Genomic DNA, 21,354 nt, shown 5'->3' on the forward strand with positions numbered 1-21,354 from the left:
TACGTTTAATATCTTTTATCTTTAGAAACACATGCATAATAACATTAAAATATTTCACAGGGACATAATTGGAACCATAATTGATAAGGAAAGTTATGAAAATATTTGTTTCATCAATTTCAAAAAGACCTGTAAAACTGGTACAATTCTGAAAGCAGAACAGTAAAGCTGAAAGAGTTCTTTTTATCTCTATAAAACCAAATATTTTCATATAGCATTTCAGAATAGGGGAAAATGTCAGAAGGTGTTTTTGCCACTTTTATTGCTGCTGTGATCTAAATAATTCTGTTCCAAGCCTGCTGGTTGGCATCCCTCAGCCCTGTGTGTGCACCACCTTCAGCTTCCACCCCAAGTTTTCTTCACACACACCACACTTGCTGGTTATAATTAAGGCTGGAAATATAACACGGCATCATCACAGTTTTCATTTTGGAATCTTGCTGATAGCTCTGGGCAGGTGCAATCCTCATTGTTATGGCAGACCCACTCTCCCTTTCACTGCTAATCATGGATTAACTGTGAAATGGGCCTGCATTCCTCTTTCCCACCCCTGAAAATGAAAAGTTCTCTGACCCGCTCACAGACAGGGAGAAATCTTTGGAAAGCAAAACTTCCAGCTGTGCACTTGATTCCGGTAAAATTCTTGCAAACTGTGTGCAGACTCTTTGCTGTGCATCTGTTTGAGTCATAAGGTGAATGGTGTGAGGCACAGTCCTTACAGATCAGATGGGTTTTGAGATTCTTCTCAGCTTATGTCTGAATACTTACTCAAAATATTTAATCAAAATACATCCACATGTTTCTGGCATGACAAGAACAACCCCGTGAAGAACCAGATATGCCACACAGCTCTAACTGAACAATAGTTCAAACTTCAGAGTTGCCTTATTTATAATTTCTTGGTACAACAAGGGAACAAATTGGTGGTTTCCCCCACTGACAAGTAAATTTTGCCTTTCTTCTGCAAATGTTTCTTTTGCTTCCCAGCAAAAAGCACATTATCCTATTGGTAATACTGTTAAACACATCCATGTTTCCTCTTGGACCTCATGATTTTCACAATTATAAAGTCACTCAGCACAACAGCCACCTTTTGGTTATCAGTACAGATATTTGATAAAAGTAGTAGGAGGCTGGGATAATGAAGAGCAAGAAGATGAAGATTACTTGAAAGGTATTTCAGAGAACATCCTTCTTCCATGGAAGGAAAACACAGCCAGGTTTGGGAAATGTACAGAGGCCTCTCTGTGTGTCCCAAAGATGGAGAGGAGAAGGAAAAGGGAGGTTGGAAGGGATGCAGGAAGGAACAGAGGTAGGTATGGAGGAAGAAGGGAATTGTGAGAAATTATAGAAAGGGAAGGGAAGGGAAGGGAAGGGAAGGGGGAAGGGGGAAGGGGGAAGGGGGAAGGGGGAAGGGGGAAGAGGGAAGGGGGAAGGGGGAAGGGGGAAGGGGGAAGGGAAAGGGAAAGGGAAAGGGAAAGGGAAGGGAGGGGGGTAGAAATCAAAGGAAGGAAGAAATGAAAGAAAGAAGGGAGATGATGGAAAGAAGGAGAAAATGTGGGGATTTTTGATCGTGCTGGATGCAGCACAGTTCCTGCATGTCTGAGAATCTGGAGACCTTCACTCAAGAGAATATTATTTTATTCTTTCATAAACACAAAAAAAAGCCCTTTCTTTCCTTGGAAAATATGTACTAAACAAGTCTTGAGTGATCCCTTTTGTTCCCCACTGAAAAGAGGAGTCACGTATTTGCTATTTAAAGGTATCAGAAAGGAGAAAAAAATTTCAGAAACAAAAGCCCCTTCTAAGGTAGCAAACTGTGAGGAGGAGGAAGTAGTTTAGAAGAGAGATTTCTAATATTTGCTTTCATCAGAGCCAAAAATATTTGGCAGGATTTGGTGGGATTTGGCCTTTGCTCACATTATCTGTACAGTCAGAATTTCATTTCATTTTAATTACCTTTTGCAGAACATAAGGAGCTTCCACCTAAAGTTTGCCTTTCCCTTGGCCTCTGAAGGAACCAGCCTGAAGCACAAAGGGAGCTGCTGCTGCTGCAGCCCTGGAGCCTGTGGGTGGTTTGGGTTCTCAGGTCTCAGAACTGCATCCAGATGAAAATCCTGCCTTCCCTCCAAGTGAGGTGGAAAGCAATGCACTCTGCAAGATGGAAAAAAACACAGGATACGTGTGCCTGCACCAAATCAGACCTGGAGACACAATTTCCTGCTCAGCACACAGCCAACACAGCCACCAGAGGAATAGTATTGGAGATAAATTGGAGCTCACAGGTCCCTTCCATCCGTCCAGAGGTCCCAGTCCTTTGTGCAGAGACATAAGACATTCCATAGGAATATGAGGAAACTTTCCTGGTGCTTGGAAGCATCAGGATTTATCTAGATTAGGGCTGAGCAGAGGAGTGAGCATTTACAGCTATATGGAAAAACCCAGCATATCCTCTTTCCTCCTTACAAGGCCTCTTTTTAAGCCATGTAATCGCTCAGAGAGTGAGACAGAGTTACCCCATCCAGCAGAGAGCTGCACAGACCTGTAAAGAACTGCTGGCAGCAGATTACCTGGGCACTCCCTGCAGCTACACCCTCACAAACGATGTTTGTGCACCTTTGGCACTCTGCGGGCAGGCAGAGAGGAGTTTCCACACTCCCCTGGGGTCTCTGCTCGCTGCCCACCATGGCTGGCTCGGATGAGGTTCCCTGGCTGGGAACCTGGAGACTTGAGATGTGTAACAGGATGTGAATGTGGGAAAAGCCTGAGCAAAATGCCACCAAAGCTCATCTGCCTCTTCCTCTGCGCTCTGAGTGCACCAAAGCTCTCAGGTAAATGACTGAACATCTTCACTGAGTTGAGCCAGAAGACAGAAATGTTGTGAGTAACAAAGTCTTTCGTCCTTTTGTTAAAGATGCCTCTGCAGCACTTAAGCCAAATGAGTATGAGGTCAAGTGATCTTGAATTTTAATTCTTTTTCTAAAATGAGTATCAAAATAAGCAAATTTAAAAGCAAATGGTTCTGTAAATTCTCTGTTCTGCAGGTCATTTCTGAACTCCAAAGGGAAATTTCAGTTTGAAGGAATTTATTAATACTGTACTTATCTCTGCTCTTTTGCTGTTCTGTGGGAAGCTGAACTCTCAAGTCCTCTTTCAATGATGATCACTCTGAACACAGGGATGCTCTGCCTGTGGAGTGGATGCAGGGTCAGAGAGGAAGGATATAAAGTGCTAATTAATAGCTCAAATTGTTTCACTGAGGGTCTCCTTTACTCTGGAAGGAGGCTGTGCAATTGGTAATCTGCTTCTACAAGTAAATGCTACACTCCAGACACATCTCAGAGGAGCTTGGTCTCAAATCTCCTGGCTGCATTCCAGTTTGCAATGTCAGTCCTCTAAAAAGCAAACATGTCTTGCCAGTGTGCTTGGTTTTTCCCTAGTGCAGGCTTTTTAAATGTGCCATTTTAGGTTGTGACAACATTCTGCTTGTCTCATGCTCCATTTTTTTTCCTCTGCCTGAGAAAAAATCATTTTACAGCTGCCTCTCTATTTATCATTCTCAGATGCTAAGGACAGAACCCAGTGACAGCATCAAGTGGTTTCTGCTTGGAAAGTTAACTCTGTGCAATAGGGAAGATTATGGCAAAAGTGTTTTAAAAGAGGACAGAGCTGGGCAACTATTCTTTGAAGAAATTTGGGCTTGCTTTTACTGTATTTCTGTTTAAGGCCTGGCTACCTGAGTGCTGTTTCCAGGCAGGAGCACAGCTGCCTGTGTGGGCAGTGACTGCCAGCCTCTCTCACACCGTGACAGAGAGTAGGAGGGAAAGGTGGCATAACTTACACTGTCTGTCACTCTCTTGGCCTTGACCTGAAATACAAAAAATTCATGTCCCAATCTCCTTTCTGAGCAAAGAACTTTTATTTGGTTGAATGTTTATGCCCTAAGCTCCCCCTGTGGCTGTGCAGAGCAGACAGTGTGCTCCTGTCTAGCCCAAGAGTCTGGGCTTTGATTCCTGGGTGCTGAGGACAAAAAAAGCCCAGGGGGATGTACTGAGATCTTGCCTTTTGCTGTGAGTTTGTGTAATCACCAGATGAAGGAGGGGATGTCCCCAGAGCCTGCAGGTTGGAATTCTAGTCAAAGAGATTTTAGCATAATTTATTATCCCCTTCTAAATTGTTATTTCTAGGGCTTAGAGAGGCATGGCTTTCATTTTCAACATTTACCTTACAAAGAAATTCTTTATCTTCTCAGGATGTGATAGGCATTATTTTCTTGTTAAAAGTATTTAGAATTCAGAATTCCCTTGTCAGATTCCCCTTCACTGAAATTTCCTCAAGTGGAGAGTCAGCCCATGCTCCAAGATATAAAAAGCTGGTGGCATTTTTGGCCTCCACATTAGCAAAAGAAGACTAAACAATACAATGACTAAAAAGCCAATGCTTATTAGTGCAACAGGAAAGATTTCTCACTCTTACATATAAAATTTTAAGGCACATGCCAGGAAAAGCACAGATGAGGTAAGGCGCTCCTGAACACTGTGCAGCACCAGTTCTGAGGTTGCTGTTTCTTCTTGTGTTTGCTGAACCCCTGAAAGGAGATGATATTATGAATAAAGAGGTAACTGTATTAATATTTTTACAGTGTTCATATACACTTAGCAGTAAGTAGTGATGATAGTAGTGATGAAGTAACAGCAAGTAATGAGGAAATATTATATTGTTCTATATTCACAGAGCAAGAAGGAGATCAAAATCTATCCCAGAGGAATGGAATTTTATCAGGGTTTATTTAAGGTATTTTAAACTGAAAAGTAAGACAGACAAATGTACTGGACTTGACCATGATTTTTTTTTTTTTTAATTGTAATTCTCTAACACAAAGAGAATAAAAATACTAAATTAAAAGGCTCATCACCATTCTAAATGGAAATGTATTCTTTGTGTAACAAATGAAATTGAATATACTGCTGATAGGGTAGGAGACAAAAATGCTATTTACAGAGAAAATGTCACTTCTCTGGCATGACTGGAGACATTAGGGTGAGAGTCAATACCCTGGCTCGAGTGAGTGTAGTTTGGCTTGTCCTGTGAGGCTGCTGGTGAATCCAAAATCAGATGGAAATGTGGCAGCCCTGGGCTATCAGCCCTCCGGGTCCTGCCTGTGCTCTCTGTCCAGTTGGGTCCTGCACTTTGGATGATTGTTGTTCACTTCTCCTTCAAAATGAACAAACCAGAGTCAATGGATTATTTCAGCATTCAAACAACACACTGCACTGTTTATTCTCGGCGCTGTTTATGTAACCTGGAATTGTTAAACTTGCATTTGTTACAGTTGTTTTGTGGGCTGATGCAACAGATGGGTGGGAGAAACCATGAATATCATTTGCTTGGCTATGACACAGGATTATGTCTAGATCAAAAGTACTCTGGAAAAGCACGAACCTCTCCTCCAAATGCTAACTTTATTGCCAAACAGAGACTTAAATCAGTGAACTGCTTCTGTAGAGGCACTTATATTGTCACTGGGTAAGGAGTTTTCCTAATAAAAGCAGGAAAGAATCCTAATTTCTGTATGAACTTTGGTGGTTCAGCTGAAGTGAGGCGACAGTCACTGTGCCAGTAGAAGACTCACTGGTTTTGACAAGAAAACAGTGCACTAAGCCAAGCATAGCCAGGAAATGAAGAGTGCTCTAACCAGATAGGAAACAATCCTTGGGCCATTAAAAAACTGATAGTCCAATTCAGAACTCTCTGCTTTTAAAATAGGTCTCTAGACAGTTTAATAATACAGGGTTTAGTCCTATGGAATGCCAAAAAATTTATATCAAAAATGTCCTAAAGTCAAGACTTAAAAAAATAGGAAAACATTAAGTGCAGTTCACCCCTGTTCAGACCTGGAACTTCACTGTGTCTGTGAGTCACGTGGAAAACCAGTGTTTGTTCATGTAAACGAAATCAGGTATGGAATTCACACACTCAGGTGTGCCAAGTCCCAAAATTAACGTGGGAACCAAGCACAAGGAAAAGTAGCAAGAAATCTGAATGTTGAGAAGCATGGAGAGCACAAGAGACCAGATGGGTGGTTATGCTGCAGTGTGAAGGTCACTAAAGACTTTGCTTTTTTATTTTTTAAAGACTAAAAGTGCCTTGATTACAGAGCTTTGTGTGTATGGAGCCTCAGCCTGCCAGAACTGATAGAATGCTGATATGGCAGAGAACGGCTCTTCTGTTGCCTAAAGGACAAGGAAGAAAATTTCTCATGCCAGAGAAACCTGAATTTTATTTCAAAGAACAGCTGAGCATTGTGCCAACAGACCTCTATGGCTTACACCAAAGAATCAGAGTTGGCATAACAGTTCCCCACATCATTAGTGATTTTATGAAGATGTGATGCAGGAAATTAGACAGATGCTCGTGGACTTGTCAACCTGGTTTTGATCCTGGGTAGAACAACTGAATTACTGGTTAACTTTGAAAACATGGCTCAGAAGAAAACACCCTTTTTAGTGGCAAAGACTATTGGATGATAAACCTGGTTAAGTGAAATAAATTTAATGAAAAAATAATCTTCAGGTAACACACTGTGATAGCACAGTTACCTTGTTTTGGGAAGAGTGTTCACCAGTGAGCTGATAGGAACCACTCCATCCATTCCTCCCTCCCAGTGGTTCTTTGGGAACCATTCCCTGCTGAGCAGAGAGAATGGGATTCTCTTGGGACTGGAAAGTAGCAGAAGATGAGTGTTCCCACAGCGTAGTGCACAGTGTGTCCATGGGGAATCCTGCCTCCTGTGCTCCAAACATTGCCAAGGATTTTACAGCAAGATAGCCCAGGGTAAAATCAACCATGGCTCCATAGTCGTGCTTTGGAGATCTCAGAGGAAAGTGGTAATTTCAGTTACAGAGCATGGAATAAGTTTAGTCTGTTAATAAGCTTTGATCACAGCATACAAGCCCTCACATTGTCAGAATCCTGCAACGTGAAGGGAGCTGTACCAGAGCTGGGATCTCCCACAGCAGTGAACCCAGCCTGGAAAGAAACAGCACATTTGGAACCACGGCCTCCTTGGAACAGTTTCTAGAGTGCAACAGAACGTCTGGTGCTCGGCTTCATCAAATCCAACTGGAGGGCTTGACCTTTTCCTCACTGTTTTAGTGATACAGTGAAAAACTCTGAAATAAGGCAAAGGGACACTTTCAGCCAAGCTGCTCCATCCTTTCTTCTTCTCTGCAAAATACTTTCAAATACAGAAGTGACTGTAGGGAAGTGAAGAGTGTGTATTTCTGATGCAAAACACCGTTTTGCTCTGTTCTTCTAAGCTTTTTTTTTTTTTTCCTAGTACATTCATTTTTTTCCTTTTTTTTGCTGGGAATTTTAGGAGGAGATGTGTTGTTGCCAGCACCTCAGAGTATCTCCATTCTTTCAACCAACATGAAACACTTCTTAACTTGGAGTCCTGTGATCGTCCAGGGAGCAACTGTGAGATACTCAGTTGAGTTTCAGGGGTAACTTCTGGATTTTTTTATTCTTTTTGCTCTTTGAACATTGTTTATCTCAACTTTAAGTTCTAAATTTTTGGATGGCCTGTGCATGTTCAGTTCACAAGCCTAAGAGAAGTTTGATGCTTTAGTACTGTTAACCACAAGTGGAGGGAAAATTCTTTTTGCTCCAATTCTGGGACAGTTTTCAGGTTAATAGATACCTGAGTAATCCAAGATGTGCATCAGTTCCATATAAGAAATCTGCCTCTATCCAAGAATTCAAAAGTTAAGAAGATTTGCAACATTTTATTTAGGAGAGGAAGGAGAAAACACCGAGATTTACTTTGTGTAAACCTTTTAAACATTTGACACACACCACAGGAGGTTTCTGACACATCTTGATCTCTGACTTTTGTTACAAAATGGCTTTGGAATTCTGGTGTACCGGGGACGATGAAGTCAGAGGAGTGGGCAGGACCTGATGCATCAACACAGCATTAGCTGTCCCCACCTCCCACAATATTGTGCTGCATTTGGCTCATGAACTCAGCTCAGGGTGATTTTCTGCAGATAAGATCCAAAACACACCCATACTGGTTTCAAACACCTGTGGTGTTCCCACCCCAGTGTATCCCAGTACAGGTTTTACCTGGAAAGAGCCCACAAGCAGCCTTAGCCCATGCCACAGGTACATCTCCTGTCAGACTGCTGCCTGTCTTCTTCCTCTTCTCCTCAGGGAATACGAACGGGAATACGCCAACGGGAGCTGGATCCCCATCTCGGAATGCTTCCTCACCACAGCCACAGTGTGCAACATCACAGAGGACATCTCAGCCACCGTGGCCTACAGGCTGCGGGTCAGGGCAGAGCTTGGTGCCACAAGGTCACGGTGGGGCACCATGAAAGGCTTCTTCAACCGCGTCACGAGTGCGTCCTGCTCTTAAATTACATCTTTCGTGTTAAATTCTCAGAGTTAGGTGTTGAAGTGTTCTTCAGGTGCCTGTTTTTGTCCAGTGCATGCACAGAGCACACTCTGCTTCTCAGCTCCTCAAATTGGGTTGGAGGGTTTCCCTTCTTAGACAATGTTCTTGGACATGGCTTCGTCCCAAGGCAGAGCCAAATTCATCTTGGCTTGAGTTTCAAGAGTTTCCAAGACTGGCAAGATGACTGCAGGAATTTCTTTTCTCAGGTCAGTTGTTCTTACCCTTAAATTTAAAGATTTCTGATCAACTAGGCCTGTTGTCATTTTTAATCCAAGTCATGTAGTCACTTCTAAGGAGTCCAGAACCTGATCCTAAGGGAGCTTTTACTCTAGAAAACAGCCCCGTCACGCTCTATCTGCTTTATGCTGTCCTGGAAATGCCACTCCCTTCTGGGCATGCTTCCCCTGTCCCATGGTGTCAGATGTATGAAGAAACCCCAGAAGAGGAGAGAAAAATGGAAACCAGAGCATTCATTTCATCCTAGCAAGGCAGGACGTTTTCTCCATGTCCTTCCAAGTCCTGCAAGGCCTGAGGCCCAGCTCAACCCAAGGATCATGTTGCAGCCTAAAATGAGCCTATTCTTTCTAGGATTTCTCTGGAATCATTTCCTCTGTTCTCTGTCATGTAGTCAACTGCTTCCAGCAACAAAAACTGTGGTGAGAAATCTCTGCTGAGGTCACTGTTAGACGGTAGCTCTCAGTCTGGGATGGGCAGCATTCATCAGCTTTAGGCAGGCAAGAAATTGTCTGTCCTAAACCAGAACGGACCCAATATTAAAAATTCCTCCATCTTTGGAAGTTATTCACTACTTCATGGGGGAGCAGTCCTCACTCACGCAGAGGTCTTAGTCAAAGCACCATCAGAAGTGCCACCTAAGTTGGTGAATGTGTCTCTTTGAGTGGAAGTATAGTCTAGATAGTGCTTTAGACGAAAAATCCTTCCCTTTTCCAGCAGCTATGGAGGCACAGATAGAGGCACAGACAGCACAGTCAGGCAGAGACAGGGGAAGGACACTCCTGAGACCAACATGAACAAAAGCAGTAGCTTTCTCATGGTTCAGTGAAGTATTTGGCAGCTTTCCTGTGTTTTAGGGACCCCAAAACAGTCTTCTGACTAAGATGTGTCAGTTCAGAGGATAGAGCTTGCATTGGGATTCAATGTGAATATGACAGATGTTTAAAAGAGAAAGAAAAGTCACTCTTAAGTTCTTGTCCTTACACATTTTCACAGCTCACTTTGCCTTGTCCCTGCTCTCACACCTCTCAGGAAACCTGGCACTGAGTCTGAGAGGAGACAAGGGGTTCAAACACAGCCCACAGGTTCTGAAAGGGACTCACAGACACACAGCCCCCAGCACTTCCAGACTGCACAGCCCCAGTGTCAAAGCCACAGCATAGAAGCACATCAAGTATGGTAACTCCTTGATAACTCTGATAATCAAGTATAATCAACTTTGATAACTTTGATAATCAAGTATGGTAACTCTATGGTAACTCTATGGAAAACTCTTTGAAAAGATCTTCCTAAAGCCAACAGTTTAGTCAGTCTTCCTTCTTCATTTATCAACATTCAAATAGTTAGCTGGTATCCAGTGGGCCAGCACAGAGCTAAATAGAAATGCTCCTGTTTGTTTAGCAGTTGCATTTTGCAATGTGCTTTTGTTAATGCATTAGCACAATATTTGCCTTTAGCTTCCAAATGATATAAGTTTTTTAAAATTTTAAGACGTGGTGCTAAGGAGATTTTTACCTGTTTTTTTTTCATCATTTCATTTAAAAGTACAAAGTAGATTTCCAGGCCTCCCATTTGTGGCACACTCATCATGTACATGCTTGGATTTTATGTTTTCATATTGCTCAGCGTTAGTGGCAATTCACTGGAAATAAGAGCAAATTCTATTAAGAACATTTCTTCTATATGGCACTATGCATCCCTCTCCTTCCTTTCTTGAAAGCAAAGAGGTTGAAACTGGTTTCAGCTACAGCAGAGGGGTAAAAAATGGCATAGATAATTGTGAATAATGGCACCAATAAATAGTGCAAATATGATCTCTGTACCACCTTGAACTTCCCAGTTCATAAATGTACAGTGCACAGGTCCATCTATGCTCGATTGATTCTCATTATTTCACTGATATTCCTCCCAGCAGAATGCCAGACAAAATCAAGCTTTGAATATCAAAGCAAGCAGGAAGAAAATCACCTAAAGATTTACTTGCATACATTTGCAAAACCTGAAGTCACAGCAGATCATCAGCCCAAGTCTACCTAAAACCATGCCGATACTAAAAGAAAGTCAGGATTCATGTGAATTATCCTGAGGCTCATAATGTTTTTTCCTCCACCTTTGAATAACTGCCAAGATTCTCATGAAAAGCAGTGGCTTCTCAGCTCCTGTTCTGTGTGTCAGTGCTGAGCTCATGCCCAGGAGCACAAGAGCTGACCTGCTCTGCTGTCCCAGCTTCTTTGGCCCAGCTGCTTCTGCTGCAGCTGTTCACGTGGGACCCTCAGGTCAGACAGCTCCTCCACTGGAGACAATTCAAAGCCTTTCAAGTTCTGTGCAGCTCAGCTATTGCCAAACTCCTGTTTGCAATGCCAGTTATGGTCCTTCTCCTGGTGAGAGCCTGCTGCTGTATTTAGACACGCAGGGAAGAAGAGCAGACAGAAGTTTCTGCCCCACTGAAGCAGCCAGCTGTTCTTTCAGATTGTTATTCCACTGGTGATGGCAGCTTCTCTTCCTCTCCTGTCTGGGAAAACGGGGGGATTTAAGGGCTGTCTCTGGTGTGATAATAGGGGTCTCTGTGTTGGCAGCTTCCCTGACCCCACCTCTGCTGAGGGTCCTGGCAGATGGGTACCATTTACTGGTGGAGCTGGCAGACATGGGACCGGCCTTCCAGTTCCGGGTGCTCTACTGGAAGAAGGGCCACGAGAGCAGGGTGAGTTTGACCCTCAGGTTTTAGGCAATAACAGAGAGTGCCCAGAGGGAATGCACACAGACATTGCCCAGAGGTTGTTTGCCAGTCCCAGCTCCTGCTGTGGGGCTGAAGGTCCTGCCTGGAGTGGGTTTGCACACACCAGTGGGTTGCTGTGGTTTCCTCATGGAGAAGCTTGTCTGTTATTTCCACATTTCCTTCTCTGGGAAAAGGAATCCTCTCACATGCCTCAACTATAGATAGAAACCAGAAGTCAGGAACCAAAGGTGTTTGTGCTGACTTCTCTCTCTGAACCTCACCTGGTTTACTCAGACTGTGATTAAGGTGTCACACTGAGGTGCTGACAAGTTTTCTCCATTTTCTGAGCCAGAAATTGCAACATTAGTAGTCCTTGATGGATTTTTGTTCCATTTATTTATCTGTTCTGGCTTTCAGTCTATGTAAACTTCTAGCTTGTACGACTTCCTGCAATGAGGAATTCTGCAACATAACAAGTCCCCAAAACTTGATTTGGGGATAGAGAGAACAATTATTCCCCATTCACTTCCCCTACCACTCTATTAGTTTTATATTCTATATCTTTTTCCAGGCCAAAGACTCCCAGGCTCCTTAGCTGTTCCCTGTGGAAGCCCTCATAGCTATTTTTGTCTTTACCAGGGTGGCAAGGGAGAAACCTGCACAGTCCAAGGTGCAGGAACAGTTTGTATTAGCACCATAAAACAAAACAAGTCTTCCCACTCCCTTGTCTCTCCAGCAATTGTTAATGTGACTACCACAGAGCTGACTGTCCCATGAAACCTGAACCCCAAGTTCCTGTTGCTGATGGAGGATGCTGTGAAAATGTAGGAGAAAAATTCTCACGAGCATAATTCCACATTTATCTGTGTTGAATTGCTTTTGTTGCTTTATTACAAGATCCTCCTGCTGCTCTTCACAGCTGTCTGTCACCTTCACTCTTGTGAAGCAGGTTTTTAGTACCACTAGCATGTATCAGTTTTCATTTTTCTTCCTGATCACCTCTACTAAAACGTGAGTCCCCACCATGACTTCCTGCCACTCTCAATTAGCAATTTATTCATACAAAAGTCTTTAGTCTACAAGAAGGCATCAGGAGCGGGACTGTTCCCTGTGAAATCCAAGTAAATGAGATCAACCTTGCCCGTGGGCTTTCTGACACCTTAAAAACAATCAATAGGTTTGTATCTGATGGTGTTTTATATCAGCTCTTCTTCAGTATGTGATCTTAATCACCCAAACAATAATTCCAAACTTCAGAATACTTTCTACCAACTGGCCTCTTGCAAACATTATTCTTGCTGGTCAATATGAGTCCTATGCTGGGACTCTTATCATTTTTTTAAATTATGGTTACATTTGGCATGTCTCATTTGATGCTTTTGCAAGAGGTCATCCCAGGTAGTCATAGACCTGATTTTGGCCTTGAAATCTTTTCAAGCTAATGGCCCTCCATATCATATTTCTGTGGAGAAGGCTATTTTGGTGGTGGGAAGGACTTGCACTGCCAGGAGTGCCCTCCTGGCTTGTTGGAGTTTTTTATGTGTGTGGAGCTGGAGGCTGATCAGGCCTTCTGTGAGAGCAGGCTTTGCATCTGCAGCACAGCAAGAGGAGCAGTTGGGTAGCTGTTACCCACCCTCTCAAGGCTGGGGAGACTGGAAATAGCAACTTCATTTTGCTACCAGTGAATGCAGACCTACTTATGGCAAAAAAAATAATGTCCTGCTGATCATATGCTGCTTAAGCTTTGCTGGAGTGTATTACAGTTCACTCACCCCTCACCAGCCCAGTCCATCCCCTCTCTGAGCTCTCTGGCACAGCTCTCACACCCCATCACAGTATGGTTCTGGCACAGGCATGATTTTGGCACCCACCACACCCAGAAAAAACTCAGATCAGTTGAGGCCTCAGACATTCCCCTCCCACCAAGGCAGCAGGTTCTGGTCTAGTGTTGTGGCCCAGCATCGTCATTACGACTCTGGCTTACAGCTTCTTCCTTCCATCCCCTCCTGCCCTTCCAGGTGGGTGTGGGCTCATTCTGCACTCCACTGTGCTTTCTTGTTTGCTGCTTTTGTCCCTCTTTTGTTCTACTCACACAGGCCCCACTGACACCTCCTGCTGCTCCCTTCTTTTCTCGCTGGCCAAGCATCATGGTGATGTTAGATGATTTTCTGCGTTTTTCTTTTTTCTACCCTCTGTGTTCTTTACACATCTATTTGGAGCTCTGTAGCCTATTATTGCATTTGCAGCTAGTTTTCCCAGTATTTCTCCCTGCCCTGATACACAGAAAGGCAAAACATATTCCAAAGTCCCTATCCTATCTTGGTTCTCCCTGGGAACCAAGGCTGAAAAACAGCTCTTCCAGACACATTGTCATCAACAAAGTTCAGTTCCATCTGAGGGGAGAGGATTTAGAAGGGGCTTGAACTGGGGGGAAATTGCATCACTACTTGTGCTCCTAATTGGTGCTTTTTGTCAATTATGCTAATTTACTAAACTTATAAATCTGTATTCACCCTTGGGGGGTGGGCTTTTGTGGACATTTTCCATATCTGCCCCTGGAGGCTTTCAATAAAATCAACCTTTATATCACCTCCTATACTAATATTATCTCAAGAGTGTGTGTTGGTTCATTTATAGGCTCTCTAAGGCATCAGTGGTAGAGCTGCTCTTTGATGGCAGATCCTTGCCCTGTGCCCTGATGCTTTCTCTTCTGGGCCTGTGGCAGGTGCAGCAGAAGGTGATGAAAGAGGTGAACTCCATGGTTCACCTGGACACCATGGAGGCGGGAGCTGAGTATTGTGTGAAAGCTCAGACCCACGTCGAGGCCATCAACAGGAGCAGCAGCTTCAGCCCGACACACTGTGTGAGGGCTCAGCGTAAGAGCCAGCCTTCCCTCCTGCTCCCCTGCTGTAGTCATGCCCAAAGCCCTTCCCTTTGTTTCCACCCCAGTCTCCTGCCTTGTTTGCAGATGTGCTGCCCTTTTTTTCCTTGGGAGAGATAAAACAGGAAGACTCAGCAGTGCCACCCCCCCCCCCCGCCGCTGGCACTGGAGTTTGCCAGGGAGGGATCTCACCAGGGTGGGTGGAAGAGCAGCCACACAGGGTTCAGGCTGGCTGCAGTGAGTGCTTGCTCCCTACAGTCTCTCTGAGAAGTTTTGCTGCTTCTCTCGTTTCCAGGTGACACATCCATGTGGCTGGTTACTGCCCTCACCTCCTCTGCTGGCTTTGCTGTGGCAGCTTTAACCCTGCCTTTCCTTACCTGGAAAATAAGCAAAATCTTTCAATATTCCTGCTGCCCCGTTGCTGTCCTGCCAGACACACTGGTAACTTTTTTTACTGTGCTTTGTTGGGTTTTAGTGTGCTGGGTATTCACAGGAGCATGGGGCAGGCAGAAAAAGCAGATTCCCAGGAAGCCTTGCCCATTTCCACGTGAGGAGCTGAGCTGCAGGGATCAAGCAGCCCTGAACTGGCTGCACAGCTGTCACTGCCTTTGGCCCAGAGCCCTGAACAGTGAAGATGCTCCTGGTGCTTCTGGGGAAATGGCTTGGGAGGCAGGGACTGACCCTGCCTGAGCAGCTGCTCCCTGAACCAAACAGCTGTGCCACTGTCAACACTGCTCCACGTCCCCTGCCACCATCCCTGAGCTTCTCAGCAACTTGCTAAAGATAAATCAATCAAAAGCTCCTCAGGAATATGTTTAAATGTGCAGTTCAAGTAAGAATGCAGGTTAGCAGCTTCTGTGGCTGTGGGCTCTCTGGGCAGCTATGGCAGGAAGGGTGAGAAGAACGCTTTTTGGGAAAAAGGACAAGTAGATTAACTCATTAGCCTGAGTGTGTTTGAGTGAGTGCATCTGTTTTCCAGAAAGAATCAGAGCCCCCCACCCAGCTGATCCTGCATGGCAGTGAAGAAGCTGAGAAATGTGACCTGATGGTGGTTGTGATGCCCTCAGAAGAAGTTCTCCAGCTGTGGATTCAAAAAACACTTTAGAGCACCCCAGAAAACAAACAGCCCCTTTGCAGCATCTTCATCCATCTACATCAAAAGCAAGTAAAGGTGACAGCTGCCATTTCCTGTCCTTCCCCTTCATATCCCCAGGAGCAGACATGAGGTGACCCACGCTCCCTTTCTTAGCCACATCGGTGCTCCCAAGGCAGAGCTCATCCTTCAGCTACCAGGATGTCACCAGAGCAACACGTGGAGAGCCCAGTCCCTTAGTTCCAAATCATTTCAGCCTCAGTGCTTTTACCTCTGAGCTTTTTACGTGGCTAAACCAGCTGGAATGACCAGGGGGGAAAATGCAAACCCTGAAGTGAAAAGGGTGTTGGCAGTGAGTGGATGTAGCACCCTAACCTGTGCATGTGACAGGTCACAATGCTGCTGCCACCAAAACTTGCAGACAACACCATGAGGGATGCCTGGCTTTCACCAGTGCTTTGGAAGGAGTGATGTGGGAAACAGTCAGATTTCCAAGGTGGTTGGAGGGAGCACTGGGAACCTCCTGGGGAGCAGAGCTTTGCAAGACCAGCAGCATCACTGACAATGAATTGCTCCAATATCACCTAGTCAGGGTGTCAAAAATGCAAAAGCTGCTTAGACATGAAGGAAAAACCAGGACTGTCAGGGAGAAAAAAATTAGGGGTGAATTATTTAAATGAGAGACGATTGGAGTGGAGAAAGATTGGGAAAAGACAGAGAAAGGTAGGCTCCAGAAATAGCAAATGAAATGGGAAAAGAGAAAAAAAGGTGTGAATCGTGGTCAGGACGGTCCAGGGTGCCTGCTGGGCATCCCGGTGGTTCAACACCACGCCTGAAGCAGGACAGTGATTATTTCACATGAGGCAGATATGTTGCTGTGGTCAGGAGGACCGGAGTGAGGGGCAAATGCAGTGCTTATCTGGGCAAACAGAGGAATATCAGGCTGTATGGATCAAGCATCACAGCATTACCATTTAGTGACCGTTCCGGGCCTGACAACATCATTATCCTCCAGGTATCTGTCCTGTTAAGGAAGGAAATTGCAAAAGACAAGAGAAATTCCTTCTAAATACAAATAAATTACAGGTGTTGTGTACAATGCAATTATAGCTGTCACATTGGAAAAAAGTAATTTTTCACCTGTTAAGCAGAGACTTGTGTCAGCAGGGCATGAAAAGACATTGATCTGGGAAGCTTTTTTTTTTCAAAAGCTCTCAGTGGTTTTAATGAAATGTAAGACATCTCAAAGAATGTACCTTTTCCAGTTTCATTCTTGCAACCTCATGTGAGGCCATCAGGTGGCAACAAAGCACCGTGGAAAAGCAGAAGTGACTCGAGTCTCAGTACCTGTGTCCTGTCGAGGCAATGAGCTCCCTGGGTCCTGGCCAGCACCTCATTTTCGTGTTGCAGCCCACTTGCCCGGTTTATTCCTGTCTCATTAGCTTCTGTCTGGACAATACTGAAGTGCAGTGCTTTGGTGTTGAATTGTAAGATTGATTTTTTTGAATACTGGGCAAATTACAAGGTGAGAAAATCTATGCAGGTCTGGGCATTGAAGAATCACTGTTCATTACCGGTTTGTTGATAATTGGGAAATGCCTGGTTACAAGCACCCATGGGATGCTGGGCCCAGAGGTTATTTGGAAGCAAAGAGGAAAAGGGCATCTTCATGGGCTGATATGCCAAGTGCCCAGCCCATCTCATCCTCCCTAAACCAAGCTGGAGCAGCAGTGGGAGGCAACCAGTGAGTGATTCTGGCAGCAGCTAGTGAACTGCCATGAGTTTGGGGAGGACAGACAGCACAGAACTTCAGCTCCTGCCAGGCTATGGGGCTCTTTGTCAAACATCCCCTTACACAGCTTTGCCCAGTGCTTGAATTTTCAAGAGCAGCTCCACATCACAGAAGCCTTGGTAGTGAGGCTGGTTGAGGCAGCTCCTGTGCCTCACACTTACCCTTCTTTTATACCCCATTGATTCAGATGAGTTCAGTGTCTTCATTTCTAGACACCCCACAGGGGTGTCCCCATGCAGGAAATCATCCCCTTGCTTGTCCATGCCGTAGGTCCAAGAAGCCTCAGCAACTCCTCCTATCTCTTCCTCCTGACACTGCTGCACTATCAGAATCACAGAATCAGAATATTCTGAGTTGGAAGGGAACCAAAAGGACCAACAAGTCCAACTCTTAGGTGAATGGCCCATTTGGGGATCAAACCCACAATCCTGGAATTATTAGCACCATCCTCTAACCAGCTATGGCAGTACCAGCAATTGTTCAGGGGTATATATAGAAAAGAAAGGAAATAAAAGGCCATTGAATATGAAGGGCTTTAAAAAAATATTTTAATGCATACTTTCCAGCTGCACATTAAGCATAGAGCATATGTTTCTTTCTCACTTGCAATAACAGATTTTATGTCCTTCCTCATTGCCAATAAAGCAGTTAAACTGTTGTAGAAAACTGCACAGACAACATTAAACAAAAGAAACACCCAAGAAAACGTCCTTACAATGGGGACATGGGAGGGAATTGTGCAAGTACCAGTGCCACCTTAGCAGACTGTTCTCAGTTTACATCAGGATATTCCAGTTTATGGCAGTTTGAAGCCAAATTTGGGATGGTGATTGAAAATCCATGTTAGCTCTCTTATTTTGAAGTATGTACTGCATTTTGCTAAGCCTGAAAATCAAGGCAGAGAACAAGAGCAACCAACTCCCCTGCCCGCCATGTACACAGGAGCAGGGTGACACTGGCGTAGACAGCTGCCATCAGGGACTCCTTAATCCATTTCTCTGCCATCCAAGAGATAATTTTGGCAGGGCAGCCACTGCCTTTGATTTTGCTCCCACCACCATAACACCACCCTGCAAAGAAGGCCCAGAGCAGTCCCCACAGCGAAGGATCTGTGCGGGTGAGCTTTGCTCTGCTCCTTTCCCTTCATGAGGTACTAAGTGGCCCCATTTCTTTCAAAATAAACTTTTCTACTTTTCTCAAAAAATGTTGCATGGAAATAAAGCACAAACCTGAATTGCCTTTTGAGTGAGTTTGGTTTTGTTCCACGTCATGTGTGGGATGTGACTCCAAAACCCCAATTTTTTCATGAAGACTTTGTAAAAACAGAAGAAATAGTAATTAGACCAGTTTTCAAAGAAAAAGTTATGAAAACCAGCATAAAAACTGTTGACCAGCATAAAAACCTTACCTGAACATTTGAGCAGAGTTACATACTGCTGCATTGACAAGAAAGCAAAGAATTCAATTATCTGTTCCATGACACTAACAGGCTGGAATATAGGTTAATTTTTCCTCTGGAGTCTATTTCATTAGAAGTACATTCCTTTTTGCAATTTTTATACAGTCCAGCATTTCCCTCTCCAATCAAACTGAGATCTTTAGCTTGATAAATTGCCCTTTTAAGTGTTTCCTGCATCATTACTTCATGTTTTGTCTCTTTTCTTACAAAATCTAGAAGTAACCAAACGCTCTACTTTGACTGCAAATCAGTTGAGTTGAGTTTCTTGTGAAGGTGGCACTCTGTCCTGCAAATGAACTGCTGCAAAAATAATAAACATCCAAAGCAGAGACAGATAATTATTGTTTAAAGAATTTGCCTACTGATGATTCTGTTGCTATTACAGTACAAAACTTCAGAAACAGAAAATTACTCAGTTCATGCCTCTTGTGGTGTTTCTCAATAAATGGAACTATTAAAAAAAATCCGAAATTACTAAATCAAGATATAAAAGCAATTAAAAGATGGCAAGGTTAAGTGAAATTGCCCAAGTAAATACTGCACATGGAGCCCTAATTTGGTTTCCTGCAGCGCACGGGCTATAATTTAGCTGTTATTACAGAAATGGCCCCATCTAAGGATTTTAATGTCCATGATTTGCCTGGGATCAACTCAGACCTTCGTTGAGAGCCAAGGACATGCTGTCCCAGTGCAGACAGTGGTCCTACCACAGACACCCTGCTCACCCCACAGCCCCAGCCCCCAGCGAGGGGCGGCAGCAGCTTCCACTTGATTTCCACATCTTCAGTGCTGGAATAAAGCAGAGACAGTAGGACACTGCCAGCCTGAGCTCTGCTGATGTGCCTGCATTTAATGGTGTTAAGGGCTGACTTGAGGAGGGTCTGGGTACAGATCAATATCTGATTTTTAAATTTTTTTTTTTATTATCCTTTTTTTGATCAGACATCTGAGTCAAGAGCGTGAGGCCTATTTAAGGACTGAGCAGAGGTTTAAATCAATACATTCCACCTGCCAAACAATTCACAGTTGGCAGAACAGTTTTAACTGAGTGCTCTAAATCTGTATCAAATCCTGCAGTCTCTGTTAAGGGTGTTGTATTAACACACACAAATAGCAGGGGCCCATGAAACCTGAATGATTTGGGCACTTCCAGCAGAGCACATGGTGGAGGAAAGGAAGGTCTCTTCAAAAATGCACACAACCTTAGAGGTCAAGTGGAGAGGTAGAGTGTTCCCTACCTGAGACCTTGCAGGATACTGAGAATAGAAATGACTTCTCTCCATCCAAAACCCAGTCAGGGAAGGGGTTGGAAAGAGAAAATATTCATGACCAGCTGTGAAGATGGAAATAAAACCCCAGCTCCCAAGCTGAGCAGTCAGTATGATACTGCTGAACGTTTTCCTCCTGTAGCTTCATTCCCATTTGAGTTCCCCAAAGATTCATAACATCTTTCCTTTGAAGAATTGCTCTTTCATTTGCCCCTTTGCTGAGGCCACAGAGTTCACGTAGACCTGTGAGAGTGGTCTTTGATACCAGCCAGCTGCAGCTCTGTACTTTTTATCATATTGTGGTCTCCAAACCAGCCTTCCACTGCACCATCCCTCTCTGCTCTCTGCTGTGCTTTCATTCTGCTGAGTGTCCTGCTTGTCCTCCAGGTTGCTCATATATCTCCTCCCTCCTGCTGCTCTCCAGACAGGCTGATGGCTAACATTTTCCCTCTTTCTGCCAAGTCTTGGCCTTGACTCCCTCTTCTGCCATCTGCTACAACTTCATTGTGAAATTTGACATCGTTCCCAACACTCTGCTGGGTTTGGTGCTGCCTCAAAAGTCCCGCAGTTTGGAGGATGTCTCTCCCCATGACACTGTGTGTCATTTTGGGAGAGTCTTACCCAGGCTTTCTCAGGCAGTTTGGCATTTTCCTAGTCACTTTTGCATACTCATTCACTTTTCTGCCAATGCACTGTGAAATGCTGTCCCCAGCCAGGCAGAAGCTTTCCGTGCACCAGCCTGTCATCCGCCTGTTGACCTTTTCTCTTTCCCTTGGAACAGTTATGCAATTACCTGGCTTTGCTCTGGAGAGACATCTTTGCCACTATGTTTTGCTTTTAGTATCGATCTCTTGATGTCTAGTTTTGTTGCTTTGTCTTCTGCTCTACTCCTGGGGGAGAGATTTCTGCCCAAACTGAGGTTTGGTACTGAAATGTTTCAAACCTGCTGGCTGCATGTATAAATTAGTTGTGTTCTATAACTTCTCTCTCACTGTAGACCAAATGCAATGTCCCGTTACATTCAGTTTCCAGAGCCAACCTGACCATCCTGTCTTCCTGTGGCAACCAAACCTTGCCCTCACCTTCAGCATCACTACCCTGATGAGATCATGGGCACATCCCAAGGGCCCTTGATCCCCTGGCTTGGAGTGCACCCCCAGTGACACAATGTGCACTCATTTTCTGCAGGTCTGCATGGCCCCATCAAAAAGCCACCCCTGCACATAAGCAGCCTCTCCTACTCTGCTCTGGTAAAGTTTATTTTTGCAAGTGCATTTTGCACAGGGTCCAATTTCTGCAGAGAATATACAGAAACATGAACCTCCAGGTACAGAGCTTGCTCATAAATATCTCCCTGATCACTCCTTTGTGAACTAAAATCCCACTGCAAATCATAATCTACCACTTAAAATGCCTGGACATATGGATGAATCCTAATTATGGGGAA

The 21,354-nt window shown here is 44.3% G+C and overlaps 1 protein-coding gene across 2 annotated transcripts; it reads left to right on the plus strand.

Annotated features, from left to right (window-relative positions):
* The first annotated feature begins 2,605 nt into the window (after positions 1-2,605).
* Positions 2,606-18,418, plus strand: IL20RB (interleukin 20 receptor subunit beta). Of its 2 annotated transcripts, none has more exons than XM_048321365.1 (7): positions 2,606-2,880; positions 7,379-7,505; positions 8,218-8,408; positions 11,275-11,399; positions 14,140-14,290; positions 14,591-14,736; positions 15,275-18,418. In XM_048321365.1, exons 2-7 carry the CDS (start codon positions 7,432-7,434, stop codon positions 15,398-15,400), a joined length of 813 nt encoding a protein of 270 aa, XP_048177322.1. In that variant the 5' UTR covers positions 2,606-2,880; positions 7,379-7,431; the 3' UTR covers positions 15,401-18,418. The 2 variants fall into 2 exon arrangements, with proteins under 2 accessions (XP_048177322.1, XP_048177321.1); XM_048321364.1 differs by having other exon boundaries at positions 2,606-2,831.
* The last annotated feature ends 2,936 nt before the right edge of the window (positions 18,419-21,354 follow it).

Source organism: Corvus hawaiiensis, chromosome 16 (assembly GCF_020740725.1).
Source record: "Corvus hawaiiensis isolate bCorHaw1 chromosome 16, bCorHaw1.pri.cur, whole genome shotgun sequence".
NCBI lineage: Eukaryota > Metazoa > Chordata > Aves > Passeriformes > Corvidae > Corvus > Corvus hawaiiensis.